At 38.9% G+C, this 21,295-nt stretch overlaps 1 protein-coding gene across 6 annotated transcripts in view; it reads left to right on the forward strand.

Annotated features, from left to right (window-relative positions):
- CHL1 (cell adhesion molecule L1 like) overlaps nt 1-21,295 on the forward strand; it is a 325,279-nt gene that overhangs the window by 230,778 nt on the left and 73,206 nt on the right. For 5 of the 6 annotated variants that reach the window (XM_089519748.1, XM_089519774.1, XM_089519736.1 and 2 more), the window contains 4 exons: nt 8,349-8,471; nt 11,563-11,733; nt 15,709-15,750; nt 18,812-18,929. In XM_089519748.1, coding sequence (XP_089375874.1) covers nt 8,349-8,471; nt 11,563-11,733; nt 15,709-15,750; nt 18,812-18,929 — 454 coding nt within the window. The remainder of the gene's footprint in view (nt 1-8,348; nt 8,472-11,562; nt 11,734-15,708; nt 15,751-18,811; nt 18,930-21,295) is intronic. The other variant, XM_089519766.1, reaches the window with a different exon arrangement.

Genomic DNA, 21,295 nt, shown 5'->3' on the forward strand with positions numbered 1-21,295 from the left:
CAAAAATTGTGCAGAGGAGATGTGGAATGCTGATCACATGTGTTTTGTTTACAAACTGAGTAGATCAATATGGAGCCACAAGACAGGCAGCAGCTGTGAGAAATTAACGTAATAAATCTTGTTTTTAATTATGAACATAATTCAATTTTGATGCCTGAGTCAAAGTTCAGAATTACTAAGAGGCTTGATTCACATTATGGACTATGAGTGGTTGCAAATTTCATTTGCATCATGACTTTTGACACTGCTCATACAGCCTTGTTGTAGCACTGGCAAAGTAAAGCTTTTTCAGTACTCCAAAATAGTAACCAAATGCTAAAAATATTTTAGTCTTCAAATCACACTGGATTGAACAGGAAGAAGTGATAAGTACCAGAAAAACAATTCATCTAACAATCAAAACCTTAAACATTACTTCTGTTATTTTTCCCACACCTCATTTTTCACTATCACTAGTACCATCAGTAATCAAACCATGTGCCAAATTACATATCAACCTGTGGTAATGTTTCATATTCAAAATTATTTTAAAATTAAACTTTAATACTAGACTTGAATAATATTTGGCAAAAAATATGAGCCAAGCGCTAGCTTGAATCTTTAGAGATGGATTTCCTTCTTCCTACAAACATATTTATAAAAGGGCTATGACCTTACTTGTGAAAAAGCATATTCTGTAGACTGATATTTCTCCATCAAGCAATTCCTCACCTCACCTTAATTTTGACACTGTAATCCTTGTTATCAGATGGATTCAGCATTATACAACATGTCTCATAGTGTAATTTCCCTATGAACACATTAACGTTTAGATTTTTGAGAGTGCATGGACATCTCTTATCTACCAGATGATAAGCCAGATTGGACCTCAGCAAGACAGTCTTTTGGAAGGTGACCTAAAATGTGTTATATCCTCATTTCCTGGCAGTTTTCCTGGACAAGCTGAATGCTGTTGGAGAGTAGAATTTTAGCACTTGAGAAAATAAGAGAGAATGTTATCATATTCATTCTCTTCTCCCTCGTGTGGCTCTCAAGGATGTTCATGCATATTCACTTGATTTTTATGAGGTCTTTCACAGTTGTGGCTTAGTCCTATGGGACAAATCTATCACTCCACTGTACACTCACAATTCAGTTAAGAAATGGCGTATTTATTGTTCATACAGTGCTATTTTCTATTTTCTATTTATTTATTTTTTTACACATCTACTGCTTGCAATATGGCATTAGGATGGAAAGGTGATGTTCTGGCAGGATTTGTAAGAATTGCGGATGTCTTACCACTGTGTTCTGCCACTGTGACTGGAACAGCCTAGTTTGGAATAAGTGCAAAATGCACATGATGAAACAGGATATTCCATTGCTTGACATTCTGGACAAGAGGGTATGTGTGTGCGAAAATGCTCTGACACCTGTAGGGTCAACAGACTGGCAGATTCATGGCTAAGAGCCACTGCTCAGTTGACCTGTATAATATGCATCAAATCATGAGAGTTGTGTCAAGTCCCTTGCTTATTTCTCTTCAATTAATCATGAAGCTTCCTTCAGTATACAGAAGAATTTGTTTTACTGTGAAGCCATGGTTTTCCTACCCTTATCCTGTAGCATTCTTTGTGGAACAATTTTTATTTATCACTTTATCACCTCTTGTCAGCAAGCAAAGACATTTTTATTTGAGCAGGCATTAAATATATAATCATGCCAGGGGTACTTTGGTGTGGGGTGTGTTTTTTGGTTGTGCCTTTTAACTTTTGTATATTTTAATATGGTTTTACATAGTTTCCAGATGATTTTACTGTTTTGAATTATTATTGTATTTTTTTTTAATTATATGCCTCGGGTCCCTTCTGGGAGAAAGGTGGCATACAAATGAAATAAATAAATAAACTAAGGCCCGTTACAGACAGGCATTAAGTACGCACTCCGCACGTACTAGGGTTAGGAAGGGGCGTGTTCCTATACACACGGGCGTCACCATGACTACGTCACGACCACGCCGCCTCCAAATGGGGCGCCCTTTCTGTGGCCCCGGAAGGAGCTCCGTTTCGGAGTTCCTTCCATCTTTGCGTCGCTGGGCGCAGCCTTTACATGGCTGCACCAGCACCCCTTTCTCCTCCTCCTTGCCATCACCAGGTGTCCTTGGGGCTTGAAGCCCCAAGGACACCCCTTTCCAGGCCGCAGGGAAGCGGCCTTTTGCTGCTTCCCCGCAGCCTGGAAAGTGGCGGATCGGGGCCTCAGAGGCTGCCACTGTGGCAGCTGAGGCCCCGATCCAGCGGGGAAAGGGCCAGTTACAGGCCGCCCCAAACGGGCGGTCTGTAATGCGCCTAAATAAAAATAAATTAATTAATAGTGATATCACACAATAGAGATTTCAGATGAAAGATTAAAATGATTTCTTGACTGCTGGGGAGAGGGCATGACATCTACATTCCAGACTGCAAACCTCCTAAACATGATATGTAGGTGGGATTTCCCGATAAGAGCGAATGTGAAGCCAAACATAGTTGATGATATTTGTTCATCTTATATCAAGGAGGACTACAGTTTTGCAGTTTTAAAAAATCTTTGTGAGATGTCTGAAGGAGTCAAAGAAAGCTCTGAAATCTCAGCATGTCACTGGCCCCTTTATTGGCTCCCCCCCTTAATTGCCCTTTTTATGTACTATTATGGCAGATTTTCATACAATTTTTGTATAGCTTTTTTTGAAAATCATTTAGAAAAGAAAGTTCTGACTCTTTTCTGGAACATATCTACCTACATATTTTTATTCCTTGCAGTAGAAAAAACTGGAAGTCAAATGGCTGTTTGTGCCCCAAAGGCTGAAATACAAATAAAGGAGAGAGAGAAAGAACATCCTTCAAAGGTGCAACACTACCTCCTCCAAAGTTAGAACTTCAGTTTGTTCGCCTTCTTTTTTTGCTTGGCTGTACCATCCTTTCACTTCAGCTTAATTACACATGCAGCTGATTAAATTACAATAGTTTTACACCAGTTCTAGCTTGCCTGGAATGCAAGGAAGAAGAAATGCTTTGGGACAATATTTTTTTCTTTAACTTTCTCTCTCTCACACCAGTAATTGTGGAGCAACCCCTGAAAGGACGCATGGTGTTCTGTCTGACCACTAGGATATTGGTGACCCAGTTAGGCCCACTATGCTGTTGGTTTTTGTTTAACTCCATGGACCTCTGTCAGCATTTGCTAGAAATAAGGCAAGGAAAAGGATGAGAAACCAAAAAGTAAAACTAAGCCACTCACTACAATAATAGTCACTGAATAAAGATCAATAAAGTACAGGGCCAGTCTAAGGTGCAGTTCTCATCAGCCACATAAAAACCAATTTATGAACACGGATCTTAATTTTTAATGATGTCCCTTCCTACAAGAAAGGGATAAAACCTGGAACCCACCTCAAAGGTAGTAGATAGCAATGATAAAACTTGGACTAAAGAGCTACTAAGTATCTTGTATAGCTATGGAGTAAATAAATAGAGCGAAATAAAATTAATATTATTGACACAATAGAGACGAATCCAAGAACAATTGTGTACACCTGTTATATTTTAGTTCTCACAAACTAAGGCCTGTTACAGACTGCCAAAATAAAGCTGCTTCGGGTCTCTTTGGAGGTATGCTATTTAAATGATGCATGGGTCCTAAGAGTCCGGAGGTCGCGCCAAAGCCACACTCCATTACTAAGCACTGGAGTGCAGCTTTGGTGCAGCTTCCGGATTCTTAGGATGCATGCATCATTTAAACAGCATATCTCCAAAGAGACCCGAAGCAGCTTTATTTTGGCAGTCTGTAACAGGCCTAAAACTTCCATACTCTTAACTCTAATAATTAAAATATGATAGGTGCAGAAAATTGTTCTTAGTTTAGTCTCTATTCTATCAAATAATAGTAATAATATTAACATCATTTCACTCCATTTATTTACTGTATTGTGGTCCCTACATGGCTATACCTAGAGGCGAAACAGATGGCTGATTTGGGGCCATGGCAAACAGACATGCAGCCCCAATCCAGCCAGCTTCCACCCTTTCCCACTCCTATCTGGGATGGAAAAATCTGCCCCTGTGCCTCTAGAGCCAGCTTTTTGATGGCTTTGGGGTGAGTGGCATCTAAACGCCATGTCCCCAAGCTGGCGTGTAATTGCCAGCACAGCTTCTGTCTGGCTTGGGGGATTTGTGCATCTAAACACTAAGTCTCCAAGCCAGCGTAGAGCCAGACTTTTGGGGGTCTCTGTTTCAGCCCTTAGTAGCTTTTAGCCCTCATTTTATTGTTGCTTTCTAGTACTTTTGAGGTGAGTTCTGGAGTTTTCCATTTCTTACAGCTAGGAAAAGAAAATAATTAAAAATTAAAATCTATATTCATAGTTTTAGTAGCCCACTATGGTACTTCACCAGCCTGTATGAATATTATTTCAAGTTCAGGAGAGCTACGTTAGATTTCAGTCTCTATTAGTCAACAATGAGGAACATTTGGCCTTACAGATATTTTGGTCTATAGCTCCTACCAGTACCATACAGCATGATAGATGGTAAGAGATTGTGAGAGATGTAGGTTAAAACATCTGAAGGATCAAAAGTTCCCCACTCTTGTGCTGAGTTCTCTAAGATATTTCAAAAACTGGCCATGGAAACAGACTGGAAAACAGTGCAGATAATGAAACACTGGTGAAATGTGTAAATTATCCAGCTCCAGTTAACAAGTTAGCACTTTTACTCTGAATAACCAAAATTGTTTAAGAAGAAGCCCTGCATACTGTACGTCAGAGAAATCCAACAGGAAGTTGTTGAGAATTGAACAAAAGATACTCTTTTTCTTTTGCCAGCCTGGAGGTTCTGGAAAAAGGACCAAGGGACCTTGCTTTTTTTCAAAGGTTGCTGGCTGGTTTTCAAAGGTAGCTTCTTCAGCACTTCTACTGCTCTATACATGTAGTTCTTTGGTAAAGAATTATTGAGATGCCCCATTAATAATAATAATAATAACAATAATAAACTTTATTTGTATTTCCTGCCTCTCCCAATGGATCGAGGCGGGATTACAACCATAATACTATAATAACATATAAAATGTTTACAATAAAACAATAACATCATTTAAAAATACAATTCAAGCAATAAAATAATCATCTAAAATATGCAATTATGACCAGAAGTGGGAGTTTTTATTCGTTCTTTATAAAAGATCAGGTGGGTAGGCCCACTGGAAGAGCTCCTGTCACTAGTTCCAGCTTCTGCCAGCCTAGCAGTTTGAAAGCATGTAAAAGTGCAAGTAGATAAATAAGTACCACTTTGGTGAGAAGGTAACAGTTTCCCATGCAGTCATGCTGACCATGGAGTCGGCTTTAACAATGTTGGCTCCCTCTGCTTAGTAACAGATATGAGCACCAGTTGGACATGACTAGATAATCATGTCTAACAAAAACCTTTACCTTTACCTTTTACCTAGGTGTGTGTCTGTGTGTGTGTGTATGATAAATATTATAATCTAACAAAATAATGGGGTGTAGTGGTATAGTTTATATAGTCAAAATATGCTGTTTACCCATGAACATATCTGTAAATTAGCATATTCAGTTCTAGGTCTACTACAAGGCCCCTGCCTTTTGAGGTTCATGATTGGCTACTGAAGAGAGGAACATTTCAATATTTAATCAGCCTTAAAAAAATTCTCTACAGACAGGCATCCATGGATCTTAATTCATTCTCAATTCTGAGCTGGGCAAAGCTATTCACATCCCCCCTCGAAAGCCTTTGTATATGCAGTACGCTGTTGGAGGCTGATTTAATAACTTTGTGACCTAAAGTTTATTTTATATTATTTTATATTTACAATTAATTGCTTTTTCATTTTGTAAACCACCCTGGGAATGTTACTGAAGGGTTGGATGAAAATAATTAAAATAGGATGTGTCCACACAAGGGATGTAATTCTTTACTAGTTTCATTCTTGAGACAAGCAATAACTCATGGTCACATCCTGTGGAATCCTGGGATTTTATATTTGGTGGCAAGAAATTCAGAATTCTTTGCCAGAGAGGTCTAGTGCCTCAGCAAATTAGCGATCTCCAGTTTCCCTAGGAAAAAGCCATGGCCATTGAAGTAGGATCAAGCTGCTGTAATTGTGCAGTGCGGATACATTCATAAATATATAGTGAGTAATAAATTGTAACAAAAGAATGCATAATGTGGTACCTGTTCTCTTGTACTCTTTCCCACAACCTGCACCCTAGGTAGGCAAACTGTAACAGCCAGGATATACCCTTGTCCACAATGACCAATAAATGCAAATGTGGTCTGTATTATTACAATACATTTCTCATAGCATTTTAATTGTAGCTCAAAGTGATCTTAGTGCAAGTCCTCTACTGGTAGAAACCAGTGTGAATAGCCTCACACCACTTGTAGTCACAGCCCTCTGCAGAATGGGAAAATACATTTCGCCAAGGTATAGTAGTGCATAGTAATAATTGCAGTAGTTTATGTTATTGTTGTTATTGTTTTTATTATTATTGGACTACACTAGCCAGAACACATCAGCAAGCTTGGCCACTGGACATGCTGATTGGGGGTTGCAGACCAAAAATTGGCTGGAATCCTGTTGGTTAGCCCCATCAACATCACACCAACTGAAACAATTATCGAAATGTGGGTGAACATGAAGGGAAATCCAATTGATTCAATAGCTCTCTCCTAGCCAGGACTAACAATATTTAGGCTGTAATTTTCCCAAGCCCTGGAAATGCTCGTCTTCATTGCCTCTGCCCTTTTTCCCCCAGAGTTATTTTCCTGAGATCTTGGGAGGGGATGGCAGATGATGGTATAAGCATATAACAGTTCTGAGTCCCTGTAAGAGTTTGTCCTGCGGTTAATTGTAGCACATCCAAAACATAAATCTTTGCAGATTTTTTGAGAGTGTGCATGAAGGACTAAGCTCTGTGGGTCCAAGCAGTTAGCGTACGTCTGAAATAAATGTATATAAAAATCAAAAGTAGAAGGCTACTTCTGCTGCTTCACCGTGTGTTGGTTGAACTGTATTAATAAAAACCGCTTCAACAGAACCTCTGAAATCATTACACCTGTTTCTTTCTGAGACAATTACCTTGTGCTTGACCTGTATCGCTTCAGACTTTGGGGGCAGAAGCCTGTATGCTCTAATCTTCCCTAAAGATGGAATGATAGATTCCTACACAGATAGAAAAATAGAAAGCCTGGAAGAGAAGGCTAGGACTGAGGCAATTATCTGTGCAAAGAATGTTATGGGTTTTTTTTAACCATTTCCTTTTTCAGAGAAACATTCAGTTATATGAACATACTCTGCACTACAGAGTGAAATAATATAGCGTAGATACAATTTACAAACTAAATAAATTTGGGCTGGTGAAAAGCATCTGAACACTGCATAATTTTGTTGTGTTACTCTTGTATTTTTACACTGAGATGTTATGGGGGGGCAGGTAAGTGAGGAAAGTCTGGCAAACAAGCAGTCCTGTTGGGACTTTTTATGTGACATGCCATGTGACAGACTGTAGCAAAGTAAATATTGGAAATTCTTGCTTATAAAGCATTCTTTAGGAACAACAGCCATATAGCACATGCAACTCTGTACTTGTTTTGTTCTCATTAATGTTTTTTTAAAAAAACTGTACACTGTGAGATCACACATGTTATGTGCATTTTTATTCTTTTTCACTACATGTCTTGTTTGCAAAAGACTGTTTACATAAAAATATAATTTTGTGCAAAACACAAGATTTGTGTATTTTGAGCAAACTACACTATTTCCTGATTAATTTTTGGTGTAAACCCCAATATTTTTGTGTTCACATTTTTTTAACCAGACTTAAAATGCAAACACACACACACACCTTACAGTGCATTGCCATTTTCTCAAGGGAAGTTTGTGGCTATTCTTTATATCTCTGTAAATCCATCATACAATATATACTGTTCTTTGCATCATGCCACCCATGTAGGCCAAGGCCAAAGAGAGACTTAAATGGATGAATGACTTTTCCCACACAATATAGGGCCAACACTTTAGTACTTAATTGCTTATGTGTGGAATGCTTGTGGCTTTAAGCAGCTACTTCTACCCAATTTAAACAGACAAAAATATCAAAGTTCAAATTAAATGGCATTCTTAGCATAATTTCTAAAATTGCCCTTCAACTTATACTTGCATTATCTTCCTCCATGAATTTTGTTGCTTTGCTTTCAGAATAATAAGACCAGGTACCCATGGGAAATCAAGACTGTTACAATTAATATGGAGAATGCCAGTGAGGTAGTAATTGATGCAAACTAGCAAGATCTCATGATGTTTCTATTCTTTTATCATAGGTATTCCTAAATTCCCCAAAGAGAAGATTGACCCTATACAAGTGGAACATGGTGATGCAATGGTCTTACATTGTAATCCTCCCAAAGGAATTCCACCATTACATATTTATTGGATGAATATTGGTGAGTATTTTCCTGTTCTTCAGAAGATTTTATCATGACTTCAACTTAATCGAAATTGTAGATGTTCAGGAAAATGTATTTTCTGTGTGTAACAGAGCACAAAAATGAAATGAAAAACTTTACAAAGAATGAGATAGGAAAATTCTAAAAATCTCTAAGGCCAATGTATAAATGAATGCAGTTTCTTAACTACTGCTGCCATTCTAGTCCATCTTGACACAAGGAAATGAACCATGACCAAGTTAGAGATCCAGTGAATCGTAATTTTAAATGTGCAAGGGATTAAAGAGACTTAGGAAAGGGCAAATCTATAAGAGCCCAGATCATAAAAGTGAGAGAATAAAAAAGTTCATAAATTTATTTGGAGATCAAATGTCATGTTTCAGTCAGTCCAAAAAATCACTAATAGTTGCCCCAGAAGCTTTTGGTGTGACATGATTTGCTGTCTCAGTATATATATGAGCTCCAGCAATGCATACTGGTTTCAGTATTGGACTAAGGGTATGAACAACAAGGACAAGGGAAAACAATGTACTAACCTCGTAACAGGTGTAACAGGTGTAATCAGTACAGACAGTGTACAGACAGTTCCTCAGCAAGCTTACTTCTTTTAACCTTTAATTCAACTTAAGAAAACTCACAAATTAGTCCAGAGCTTCCAGGAAACTATGGTATGACCTCAAGGTTCTTGAAGTGTGTACAGCTGAAATCAGATGGGATTCAGGGTGATCCAGTTGTCCACATTTCACAAACAGTCACTGGGACAGATTGGTGCTGACTAGCATCACCATTTTCTATCCCTCTCACTGATCAGCATGGGAAAGCCTCCCCCGTGTCTTCACTGCCCCTCCCTTGCTAACCAAGGAGCTCACTAGCAGAGCTTTCCTGGCAACAACACTTCTGATGAAGTATGAACTGGCCCAAGCCATCTGATCAATGAGGAGACGGTCACTCTACCCCTTTCCTCATTGATCACATGGCTAGGCACCTTGTTCTGACCTCTCAAGAACTGACATCTCCAGCAAGGCTCTGTCAGGGAGCTGCTTGTCCTGTGAGGCAGAGGTGGCAGCAGGAGGACAGGGCACCAGTACCAATACACTCTCAGCCCAGCCGTCTAGACTGTAAGACAGCTTAGCATCATTTTCGTGCCAGTACATGTGGCACTCACTTTGTAAAATGAGGGCAGCTCTGGAACAGAATATCCTGGACTGCACACTATTTTGGCTGGTGTAGGCACTACCTAGGACTCTAGGCAGCAAGGTTTGGATGCTCAGCCAAGGAGGTCTACTGGGCAACCTTGAGCAAGTTACTCTCTCTCAACTTAGGAAGAAGGCAACGGCAAACATCCTCTTATCCATCTCTGATTTGATTAGCAAAAAACATTATTCCAGCAATACATTGGCAGTACACAGAGAAAATTGCAGTCAAAAAATCAGAAGAAGGCTAGGACTTGGAAGGGAAGAAACTATTCAAGATGCTGAAGTGTAAATATATATATAACTGAATTCTAAAGTTAGGATTGTCCATGTTATTGTATTTCCTATACGAGGGAAGTAGGAAAAGAGGAAGACTGTGTACCAAATAGATACATTCAATCAGGGAAGCCACAGCCCTGAATCTACAGACCTGAGCAGGGCTGTTGAAAATAGTGTTACATGGAGGTCTTTCATTCATAGGGTCACCATAAATCAAAGTTGACTTGATGGTATTTAACAACAACAATAGAGGAAGCTAAGACCCTGATGTCCACAATTTCCACCTCCTGCAAGTGTCTGGAAGTGCTATTGAATGTGTATGTCATTTGGCCTTACAGCAAATGTAAGGATGTTTCTTATATGGATTCTAATGAGTTCCTTGTATGAGCCATAAAAATGCAGAAATTTGATAATGCAATATGAATTACTCTAGCAAGGGACAGCAGAGTAAGTTGGGTGTGTTTCAGTACATATTCCAATCAGCAGGTGCAGCAGAAAGGATCTCATTATTCATTTCTGAAGTTCCAAACCAATGAGAATTGCTAAGCCTGATCCAAAACCTTCTATCTGGTTCAGATTTATGTAAAGAAGAATGATTACATTCTCTATTTGTGATTTCTGCCCATAGGATTTCCTATAGAATAGGATATTCATGGTGGAGTTTTTCTTTAGCCAGTCTACATTTCCCAAATTGTCTTCTCCTCCAGGCAGTATACCATGCAGAAGAGGGCTTCTACTTCCTGTTCATATCTCAGTACCAGTCCTTCTTGTCTTCCTTCTTGAGGTATTCGCTAGATAAAGAGAATAACTGGGTTGCACCAAGATCTATAGCTCTCCACCTCTATTATCTGCCATCTTGAGAGTATAAAGAAGTAGAAATAGGTGGCTTAAGATACTATTCTCGGGAAGCTGGAGTTGGGTTGAAAGCTGCTAGTTACAAGTAAAAACAAAAAGCTCCTAGTTATAAGTAAAAACAAAAGGTATCCAATAAAATCCAAGAACTCTACTGATTTATAAGATCTAAACATTTTAGACCTATAAGAACTTTTTTATAATTCTAGGAAATCTTAATACCTCTGTCCCAAGTAGATTGCCATTATTCTTCTTCAGTATGACAACTCCTATCTTCTGGGGGAATTGGGAGTAAAGTACACTCTGGCTATCAATATAGCAAATTAAAAACAGAATTTTATTATGGAATACAGATTAAACGTGTAGGTTCTGTGTGACAGCAACAAAGGGGATTCTTGACAATGTTTATAACATAGGCCTCATCTGAACCATTCTCTAAAGAATATACAATTAAAATGGCACAGTCTTCATTACAAATGCCTCATTATCTTTTCAGAATATTTATATTGTCCAGGTTTCTAAAAATATAGTTTATTTTGGATGGCTGTCTTGCCTACACTGTAAGCACAAGGTGGGGAACTCCCCTTATATTATTGGACAGACTATTGAATATTCCATAAATTGTCTCAGACCTCAAGACTTTTTAACATCAAACAGTCATTTCCTTACCTGGGAGCAAGCATTTGACAGAACAGCAAGCCATTGTTAGAATGGGAGGAGGTTCATTACCATATCATCATTACATTATTATTTTTCCTTTCTAGATTTGCAACACATCCCACAAGATGAAAGGGTCTCCATGAGCCTTAAGGGAGATCTTTTCTTTGCAAATGTGGATGAGAATGACAGCCGGAGTGATTATTGCTGCTTTGCTGCATTTCCAAGACTAAGGACTATTGTACAGAAAATGCCAATGACTCTGACAGTTACACGTTGTAAGTCTGGGAATCCCATCATCCTCTTTCCCTTTCATTCTTCATTCTGTTCCTTCGCCTGACCTATTGCATATCCCTAAACTGTCAGCTCCTCTGGGAAGTCTTCCATGTGTTTCTGATATGATTTCCCAGCCCCCTCTGGAGAAAATATATGCTAATATATTTACTCCTGCACAGTTATTCATGGTATGAGAGCTAGGCCCAAATTTGCAGCTGTTGGACCTCCAAAGCAATTCTGCTCTTCTGCAGTTGTTTGGATAAAAGTCTAAGCATCAGGCACAATGGAATCCAACCTCTTTTCAGAAGCCATCAATTGGATCATTACCCTTTTAACACTAAAATGGAAGTTCTTGATCTGCTAAATCGCTTTGCTGAAAACATATTCAGGGCTAGCCATGTTGGCCTTATAGTAAAATACAATAACATACAATAACATCCCAAACCCACAAAACAGTGATACCTTTAATTGGCCAACCAAAATGCACAAAATACGTGATGCAAGCTTTTGATGCTCCAATGGCTTCTTCATCAGGCAAATGATGTTAGTCATGATTTGCATTGCATTGCAGGCTTGCATTTTCTCAGTTTGTGGTTGATGTTTGCATGCTAGTACCTTCTCCTTCTGGTCATGTTGCACTATAAATCCCAGATGTCGCCTGAGAAAATGCACCTGCAAAACAACTTGAGAAATGCAAACCTGTGACTAATATCATCTTCTTTTTATTTATCCTGTATGATTTTTAACACTTTTACCTGATGAAGAAGCTTCGAAAGCTTGCATGATGTATTTTATGCACTTTGGTTGGCTGATTAAAGGTATCACTGTTTTGTGGATTTGAATGTTACTGTACCTCACTTTACTGAGTTACAGATTTTTGTTGGAATGTGTGTCAACAGCTCTTCACACCCTCCTGTACTGGTTAGACAAAAACACAATTTTGTTCAAAAAACAGCACCCCTAGATGAGAATCACTGATGTGAAATTGGAATACAGGAGTTTGGGGGTGTTTTGTTTTGTTTTGTAATAATGAACAACACAGGTTGTCTAGGATGCAGTGGCTGTCCTGCTATACTGCCTGCCAGCTGCAGTGCGGTTGTAAAACATTTACTACCACATTGAAACTTTTTTTTAACATTCTGAAGCACTGAACAGTCAGGTGTTTATTAAAAGCAGACACTATTCTAATGCACAGCTAGAAAAAAATTGGACAGTAGGAAAATAAAATGTGCATTAGTGAGTAGGGGTTTGCACAGCTGGGAGTTAGGGCTTTAATGTAGCAGGATTCAGCAAAGGAAGAGACACTAGGGATCATATAGCAAACATACACTGGATAATGGAATGTACTAAGGAGTCTCAAAAAAGATTAGCCTGTGCTTTATAGACTACAAGAAAGCATTTTATTGTATAGATTATGAGAAAGTATCAACTGATCTTAAAGAAATGGGTGTGCCACAATAATGGAGAGTCCTGATGTGTAATGTGTACTCAATCTAAAGAGCTACTGTCACGACAGAATATAGAGAAACAGAATGGTTTCTACTTAGAGAGCAGGTCAGGCAATTATCACCCAATCTATTGGGTTAGAGGAAGGAGGCATGAAAACTGGAGGAAGGAACATCAGCAATCTAAGATATGCAGATGACACCATAATAGTAACAGAAAATATCAGAGATATGGAGAAATTATTGAAGCAAGTCAAGGCAGCAAAGGATTCAAAGGCAGGTTTACAGCTGAACAAGAAAAAAAAATACCAAAAAAAAATGACCACAGATGAGCTACATAATTTTAAGGTATATGATGAAGAGGTTGAAATAGTTCAAGATTGTCCATAGTTGGGTTCAATCATCAATCAGAGTGAAGACTGCAATCAAGAAATCAAAAGTATACTTGGACTTGGAAGGGCAGCTATGAAGGAACTAGACAAGGTCTGAAAGTATCAAGATAAAGTTAAGATTGTATTTCCCATTTATATGTATGGCTGTGAGAGCTAGACAATGAGAAAGCTGATAGGAAGAATATCAACCCATTTGAGATGTTGTGCTGGAGAAGAGGTCTGAGAATACCATGGACCACTAAAAGGACTAATGGATGGGTCCTAGAGAAGATCAGACCTGAATTCTCTCTGGAAGCTGCATTTTGGCCATATCATGAATAGATTAAGTAGAGAAGACTATAATGTTTGGTAAACGGCAGTAGGAAAAGAGGAAGAATGAATTCAATGTGAATAGACTCAATTAAAGAAACCATGGCCATGAATCTGCACGAGCTGAACATGACAGGTGAGGATAGGGTGATTTGGAGATTTCCCATTCATAGGGTTGTTATGGTTCACAGTGGACTAGAGAGCAGTTAACAACAACAAGACATTTTTCTCCACAAGGAGAAACAACACAGTGCACTTCTGTGCATGCCTACTGAAGGATAAGGTAAGCTCCAGTATAGCAGCTTTCCTGAATATGAAAAACACCTTAATTTTGTGTTTTTATATCTGATCACCTATTGGAGATAATAGAAATGAGCCAGATAGAAGATCCCCATGAGCCTCAGCTGGCTATTGGACTATAAATCCCAATCTTATGTGTCCACATTATTTATGGTGATATAGTACAAAGGTATATTTCACCATTGCAATACTTTTTCTCAAATCTTTTGAGATTCAAAAAAGCAAACATGGATAACACAAATATTTACAACAGATGATATGAAAAATAATGGGTTGTGATTTCACTTAAAGTATGCCAAGACAATGAAAATGGAAAGAAAATTGAGAATCCATATGAATTAAATAACACAAACTGGAATGTGCACAGTGTGTATTTGACTAGTTGTAGAGATGGGGAGGGGATGGGGAGCTTTGGTTTTGTTTTGCTTTGTTTTGTTTTAAATATATATTTTCTTTTAAAAAAAAAACACTCAAAATTCCTTGACCTTTAATCCTAGAAACAATTACTGAGGAGGAAACCCCATTGAATTCACAAGGGTTACTTCTAAGTAAAGATGCCTATGGTTCTTTTATTAGACATTTTGCATAAGCAGATGGTCTTGCTTCAAAATTTTGTTTTAGGCAAACTCACCTATCTGAGAATATGGAATGTGGCTTAAAATTATTGTAGGATGAGCACGTTCAAAATTATAATCACTACACAAAACAAAAATAAGGTAGAGTATGAATGAATTTAGTGTCGGTTTGAATAGTGAATCTCAGTGAAAGATAACTGAGGAGCAGTTTAAATATCAGACTTATCTGCACACAACTACCAGTACAAATTCAAGGACTGCCTAGCAAAATGTCAGTGTCAAACTGGCTTTTCTGAAAGTTTTCAAAGTTTTCTGAAATCATAATATCATTGTGGCTGTAATTATGTGTATTGGGACTAGTATTCTCTATGACATGTCTTCATAAAATTGTGGACAAGTGTGAGGATGAGGCAGGAATAACTGAATGAAGTAGCCTGAATGCATTTCAGGAGGAATCCTGTCCACAGTGGTCTATTTCTACATGATCAACTGAACTTTACTTCACAGGTTCACAAAATTTTTCCAAAAGTGTGTTGACATTGTTTGTACATCAGTTCATTATCACTATGCATGCTGACATTACATAAGGAATGGGCCCCTTGTGGTTCATGAGCCACATCCATGGATTACATGTTTATGTTTAATAATGATATTGCAGTTTGTTTTGAGATAATACTGTGATCATAATTTTGGGAACACAAAATGGCTTATTTCATTTCATTTTTATCCAAATGGCACTCTCCCTCAGGAATTTCAAAAATCATTTGCAAGGGAGTGCATCACTGGGAAGGACAAACATTATTGGGGACAGAATGGACAGAATCCAGCCTGCAAATGGCCTTGCAGCTGGATAATCTGAAATCTTTATGCAGTTTGATTGTTCCCATCAGATCTTTTAAACAAAATTCACCATCATTCATATTTCCATGTGGTGTCCATTTTTTTGTTTATTTCAGCAAAGTATACTAATGATTCCAGTTCATCTAGTGCTGCTAAGGGTAAGTTATCATTATTTGAGCATTTCAGTCCATCATGCCTATAATATGGTTTTCACCAAAATGTCTCTTTGCTGTTGAAATAAGAGTTACCATAAAGGTCAAGCTTTTGAGAAAATTATTTTATTTTGTATACATGCTACATTGTTTTGTATACAAATATATCATTTGCATAGAAATGCTTCACACAAAAAATTACGACTAGGCCTTAAACTATGAAAAATCTCATTTGCATAATAGTTTTTCTTTTAAGAAACTCTCTCATCAAGTTGAGAATATTTTAAAATCTTTACTGTTCCCTGTCAGCCAGTATGGTGTAGTGTTAGACTCTCTCTGGTTTTGCTTCGCGAACGAAGATTCAGGAAGGGCTCATCCTGCGCTTTGTACAAGCGCGTTGGTGACTAAAAAGGCCAATCTGGGACAAACAGGTCCGGTTGCAGAAAGCACAACGGAAAGTCTCCTTGGGTGATGTTTCCGGGTTGTGGTTCTTTCATTTCTCTTCAAGACTCGTTCGCCGTGAGCTTTCGAAAAAGGCTGCAGCATCGTGGATAGTGTGTTTCCATGCCTCCTGATGCGAGGCCAGGGCAGACCATTGTTGGTGATCAGTTTGGCCAAGCCTGAGATGTTGTTTCAGGGAGTCCTTGTATCTCTTCTTTGGGGTGCCCCTCTTACGCTGACCCGTGGCGAGTTCACCATAGAATACTATTTTTGGGAGGTGATGGTCCTTCATCCTAGAAACGTGTCCTGCCCAGTGCAGCTGCGTCCTCAATAGCATGGCCTCAATGCTGGTGATCCCTGCTTGCTCAAGGACAGCAACATTCGTCACATAGTCAGTCCAGTGTATATTTAAAATTGTGCGTAAACAGCACTGATGAAAGCGTTCAAGGAGTCATAGGTGTTGGCGATAGGTGACCCATGTTTCAGTGTTAGACTAGGACACTAGGAAATCAGAGTTCAAACCTCTTCTTGACCATGGAAACCCACTGGGTGACTTTGGGCAAGTCACACTCTTTCAGACAAACTCCATCTGAACATAAATTGGAAATGACTTGAAGGCACAAAACAACAACTCCTCCCTTATAAGATTAGCAGGGAAACAACAATCTCCTTATTCCTGTTCACCACGGAAAGTGGGCAAGGAACCTGGAGATCAGTTGGCCACACCAAAAGCACCCAAGTGCAGTGAATTGCCCATATATCCCCTAACTACTACACTATGCTGATTCTAATCCCTATATTCTTCTTGCATACATCATGCCTAGGCCCAGCAGCTGAGGAAAAGTCCTTCTTCCATCCCAAGTGCAACTGCTGTGGCCTCTGAGGGAGTAGACAGGATTTGCTGGATTTACTGTATATACTCATGTATAAGTTTAGAAATTTTAGTCAAAAAAATGACCCCAAAATTCTGGGTCATTTTATCCATGGGTCAATGAAAGTACTGTAACTTCATTTAAAAAAAGAACTATCCCCTGGTGAAAGGCAAGAGCATAATTTGTCCTGGAAGCACTAACATCCTCTGCTTTCTCATATATCCAGTTTTAGTATGAACACAGTTATACCTGCTTGAATTTTTAAAAGTTCTTTAGCATTGTTTTTCTTAGCTTCATCCATTAGATCATAGAATCATAGAGTTGGAAGAGACCATGAAGACCATCCAGTCCAACCCCCCTGCCATGCAGGAACTCTCAATCAAAGCATCTCCAACAGATGGACATTCAGCCTCTGTTTAAAGACCTCTAAGGAAGGAGACTCCATTACATGCTGAGGAAGTGTGTTCCACTGTCGAACAGCCCTTACTATCAGGAAGTTCCTCCTAATGTTGAGGTGGAATCTCTTCCTGTAGCTTGCATCCATTTCTCTGGGTCCTAGTCTCTGGAGCAGCAGAAAGCAAGCTATCCCTTCAAGTATTTAAACAGGGCTATCATATCACCTCTTAACCTTCTCTTTTACAAGCTAAACATCCCCAGCTCCCTAAGTCTGTTTTACTGTTGTCAACCGCCCGGATTGGTTTGCCATAGGGCGGTATACAAATAATAATAATAATAATAATAATAATAATAATAATAATAATATAAGTCATTCCTCATAGGGCATGGTTTCCAGACCCTTCACCAGTGGATGTTCTCACCCTTTGATCCTCCAGCTGTTTTGGGCTTCAGCACCCAGAAGCCTTTGCCAGCATGGCAAAGGAAGAGGGAATCTGGGAGATGAAGTTAAAAACATCTGGAGAACCAGAGGTTGAGAACTTTGCTACATGCCCATAAGTCCGTGATGGCAAACCTACGGCACGCATGCCCTGGATGGCATGCAAATGCCATTTCAACAGGCATGGGCTGGGAGAAGGAGGAACAGGCATGTGTATGCCCATTCCTCCTCCTCCATGCCTTTTCTTGGCCTCCAGCTGTCTCTCTGGAAGCCAGAAAATGGCACTTGGGAGATGGAACCAGAGGTGTGCGCATCTGGCTCCTCTTCCTAGCCCTCTCCCGATCTTCAACTGCCTCTTCAAGAAAGCTAAAGGCTGGGGAAAGGATGGGGGGAGGAGAAACCGGTGAATGCCAGTGGACCTTGCCAGCCTCTAGCTATCTCCGGAGAGACAGCATACTCTGGAGAGGCAGCTGGGGGCAGGAAATGGTCTGTGGGGAAGAGACACCACGCCTTCTCTGACCCCCAATAAGCTCCAGAAAGCCTATTGGGAGTCAAGAAAGGTCCGGGAAGAGGAGGATGGGCTGCGTCTATATTCCAGGTACATAGCTGAAAATATGTGATCAGTTTGTTGCATTTTTTGTGGGTTTTTCGGGCGATGTGGTCATGTTCTATAAGAGTTTCTTCCTGATGTTTCGCCAGCATCTGTGGCTGGCATCTTCAGAGAAACGTCAGGAAGAAACTCTTCTAGAATATGGCCACATAGCCCGAAAAACCCACAAAAAAGTATGGATGCCGGCCATGAAAGCCTTTGACTTCACAGTTCGTTGCAGATTTTTTTATATCATGACAGATCACATCAGAAAGAACTGAAGTCTTATTTCAATACCTTTGAAATTCCTTTTTCTTTATCCCCTTGCAGCAAATTTATTCAAGGAAAGGAAACCAAGACTAGTCATTCCTGAATCTTCTGGCCACCATTCAGAAGTGACTGTCATAAAAGGAAGTGATCTGTTTTTGGAATGCATTGCTGAAGGACTGTGAGTATACCTATTTCATAACTTCCATTACAAAGCTGTGCATGGATAAGCAGAGGGTGCAACTGGAAAATTATATGTGTACACATGTATTTATATCCCTAAGAACTCACTATACAGTAGGATTGAGTGCTACCATGCAGTATGATGAAGCAACTTGCTCCAGGTGAGGACATAAGGGCTGAATAGGTGGCAGATGAAAGCAAATATTGAGATAAGTAATTTGTGGTGATCCAGTTTTAGAATTAAAGTACTTCTATCCCTCATCATGAGCTGTGCTTTATAAGTCTGACAGACATTGCAGTCAAAAAATTTTTCAAACGTCTCAAGTTTGTCTACCCCAGTTTTACAACTGGGGTGTATTTGATCTCCACTGCTGTTGGTTAGCATTTTACTTTTCAAAATCAGTATTGCATTTTTAGTTAAAAACATGAAAAACTTAACATCAATTAATGAATAAACTTAATTCATTTAAAAGAAATTTACAATGAAGACAGTTCCCCAGAAAACTAACAAACACTTACAATTTTACCATGGGGTAATTTCTTATAGATTAATCTATCATGCTTACCTTGGTGTTGATTATATAACTTCTGAGCTCAGAAACAATAATACAGGTTGAGTTGCCCTTATCCAGAATTCTGAAAACCAAAATATTCCAAAAACCAAAACATTTTCATGAGTTTCTGAGATATTGGACTGAAGAAGACATTTGCCCCTATCCCCAGAGTAACCTTCCTGTTTACTAAAGTCCCAACAGTACTGTATTGCAAACTGTCTTACTGACCATTGGAGACAGACTAAAATCTTACTGCATGCATTTTGAGAATATATTCATTGCAAAAATTGCATTGCAAGATGATTCCCATGTAATATTTTTATAATTTAAAAAAAAAACCCGAAAACAAATCAGTGTTAATACAGATTTATCCCATGCTTACTTTTCTCATGGAAACTTCTGCTTTTTATGACATCACATGAAAGCTCCTGCAGTAAATGCAAACTCCATGTCAGTAATCAGACAGGCATTTTCTAGGCTGGTCTCATGACTTTCTGCTAATGGATTGCTTGGCCTCAGACTTGGCCTGGTCATTTCTTAATGCTGACAGTGGAACAGAGTTTTGCCACTCTGGATTACAGCCACTGGTTTATATATAGTAGGAAGAGACAGTTGTAAGACACTGAGTCAATTGTGTAATCATGTAGTTGGTGGGAAATAAAAATCTGTCACAACCCCTTCAGGCAATCAATTTATGCCCTGAAGCATGAGATTTGATTAGCCACATGGCCCAGTCCTAAAAAGTCCACCTCCTGCTGCCTTAGCATGGCCTCGGAGTAGCTTCTGGCCACTTTGGGAGCATCTGAACACCACACCCCCGAAGTGGCCAGAAGCTGCTTCTTTTGGCCCATCTGTTTTGAACCCTAGACACCTTTGCTTTCTGATGATTCAATGAACACAACTTTTGTTTCATGCACAAAATTATTTAAAAATATTGTATAGAATTCTCTTCAGGCTTGTGTATAAGGTGTATATGAAACATAAATGAATTTAAAATTGGGCCTTATCTGCAAGACCTCTCTCTCTCCCTCTCTCTCCCTATCTCTCCCTCTCTAATATGCAAATATAGGCATAAAATTAAAAATTTAAAAAACCCAAAATCCAAAGTACTTCTGGACACAAACATTTTGGATAAGGAATACTTAACCTGTAATTCAATTATGTTCATTTAGTCTCTAAGCAATTGCAACATGAAACCTATAATCCTTCTCAAATGTATGTTTATTAGTCTGACTGAAATCAATGAACCCATGGTTGACTGTAATCAGAAATGCAGGGCAAGAATGTGGTAGCCACCATTTCAGGTGCAATGAACACGAACATTGAAAGATTATTTTTACTTCGCGAATGTAGGTAGTAATTTGTAATTTTTTCATTGATAGGAATGTTGGGGAATTTAGGACAGTAAGCATTTGTATCCCTTTTTATTCTTATTTTAGTCTGTTGAATATATTTTTCTGCATAACTAAGGAGAATATGACTGGACCCAGTTCCCTCCCCAAGTTACAGGAACAAGACCACCAGGTTTTCTATTGTTCTTGTTGATGTTATTGCCAAAACAGTAAAAAGCAATACATGTATTATCCATTTTGAAGTGGCTTCAAGATATTTAGGAAGGTACCAAAGGAGAACTTTCATGTGCTGAATTTTCAGAAAAAGTCAGATGATGAAGTTTCCTAATGCAAATACATGCCACTTGTCCTATAAACTTTCTGCCCATGGGAAACAGTAATGATTCTGAAATCAATAATAAATTTAGCAAATATAAATAACCTGGAGCTGAAAATAACCTGGGTCTTGGCACATTGAT

Source organism: Sceloporus occidentalis, unplaced genomic scaffold (genome assembly GCF_023333645.1).
Source record: "Sceloporus occidentalis isolate IW3139 unplaced genomic scaffold, rSceOcc1.0.p SCAF_1, whole genome shotgun sequence".
NCBI classification, from domain to species: Eukaryota; Metazoa; Chordata; class Lepidosauria; order Squamata; family Phrynosomatidae; genus Sceloporus; species Sceloporus occidentalis.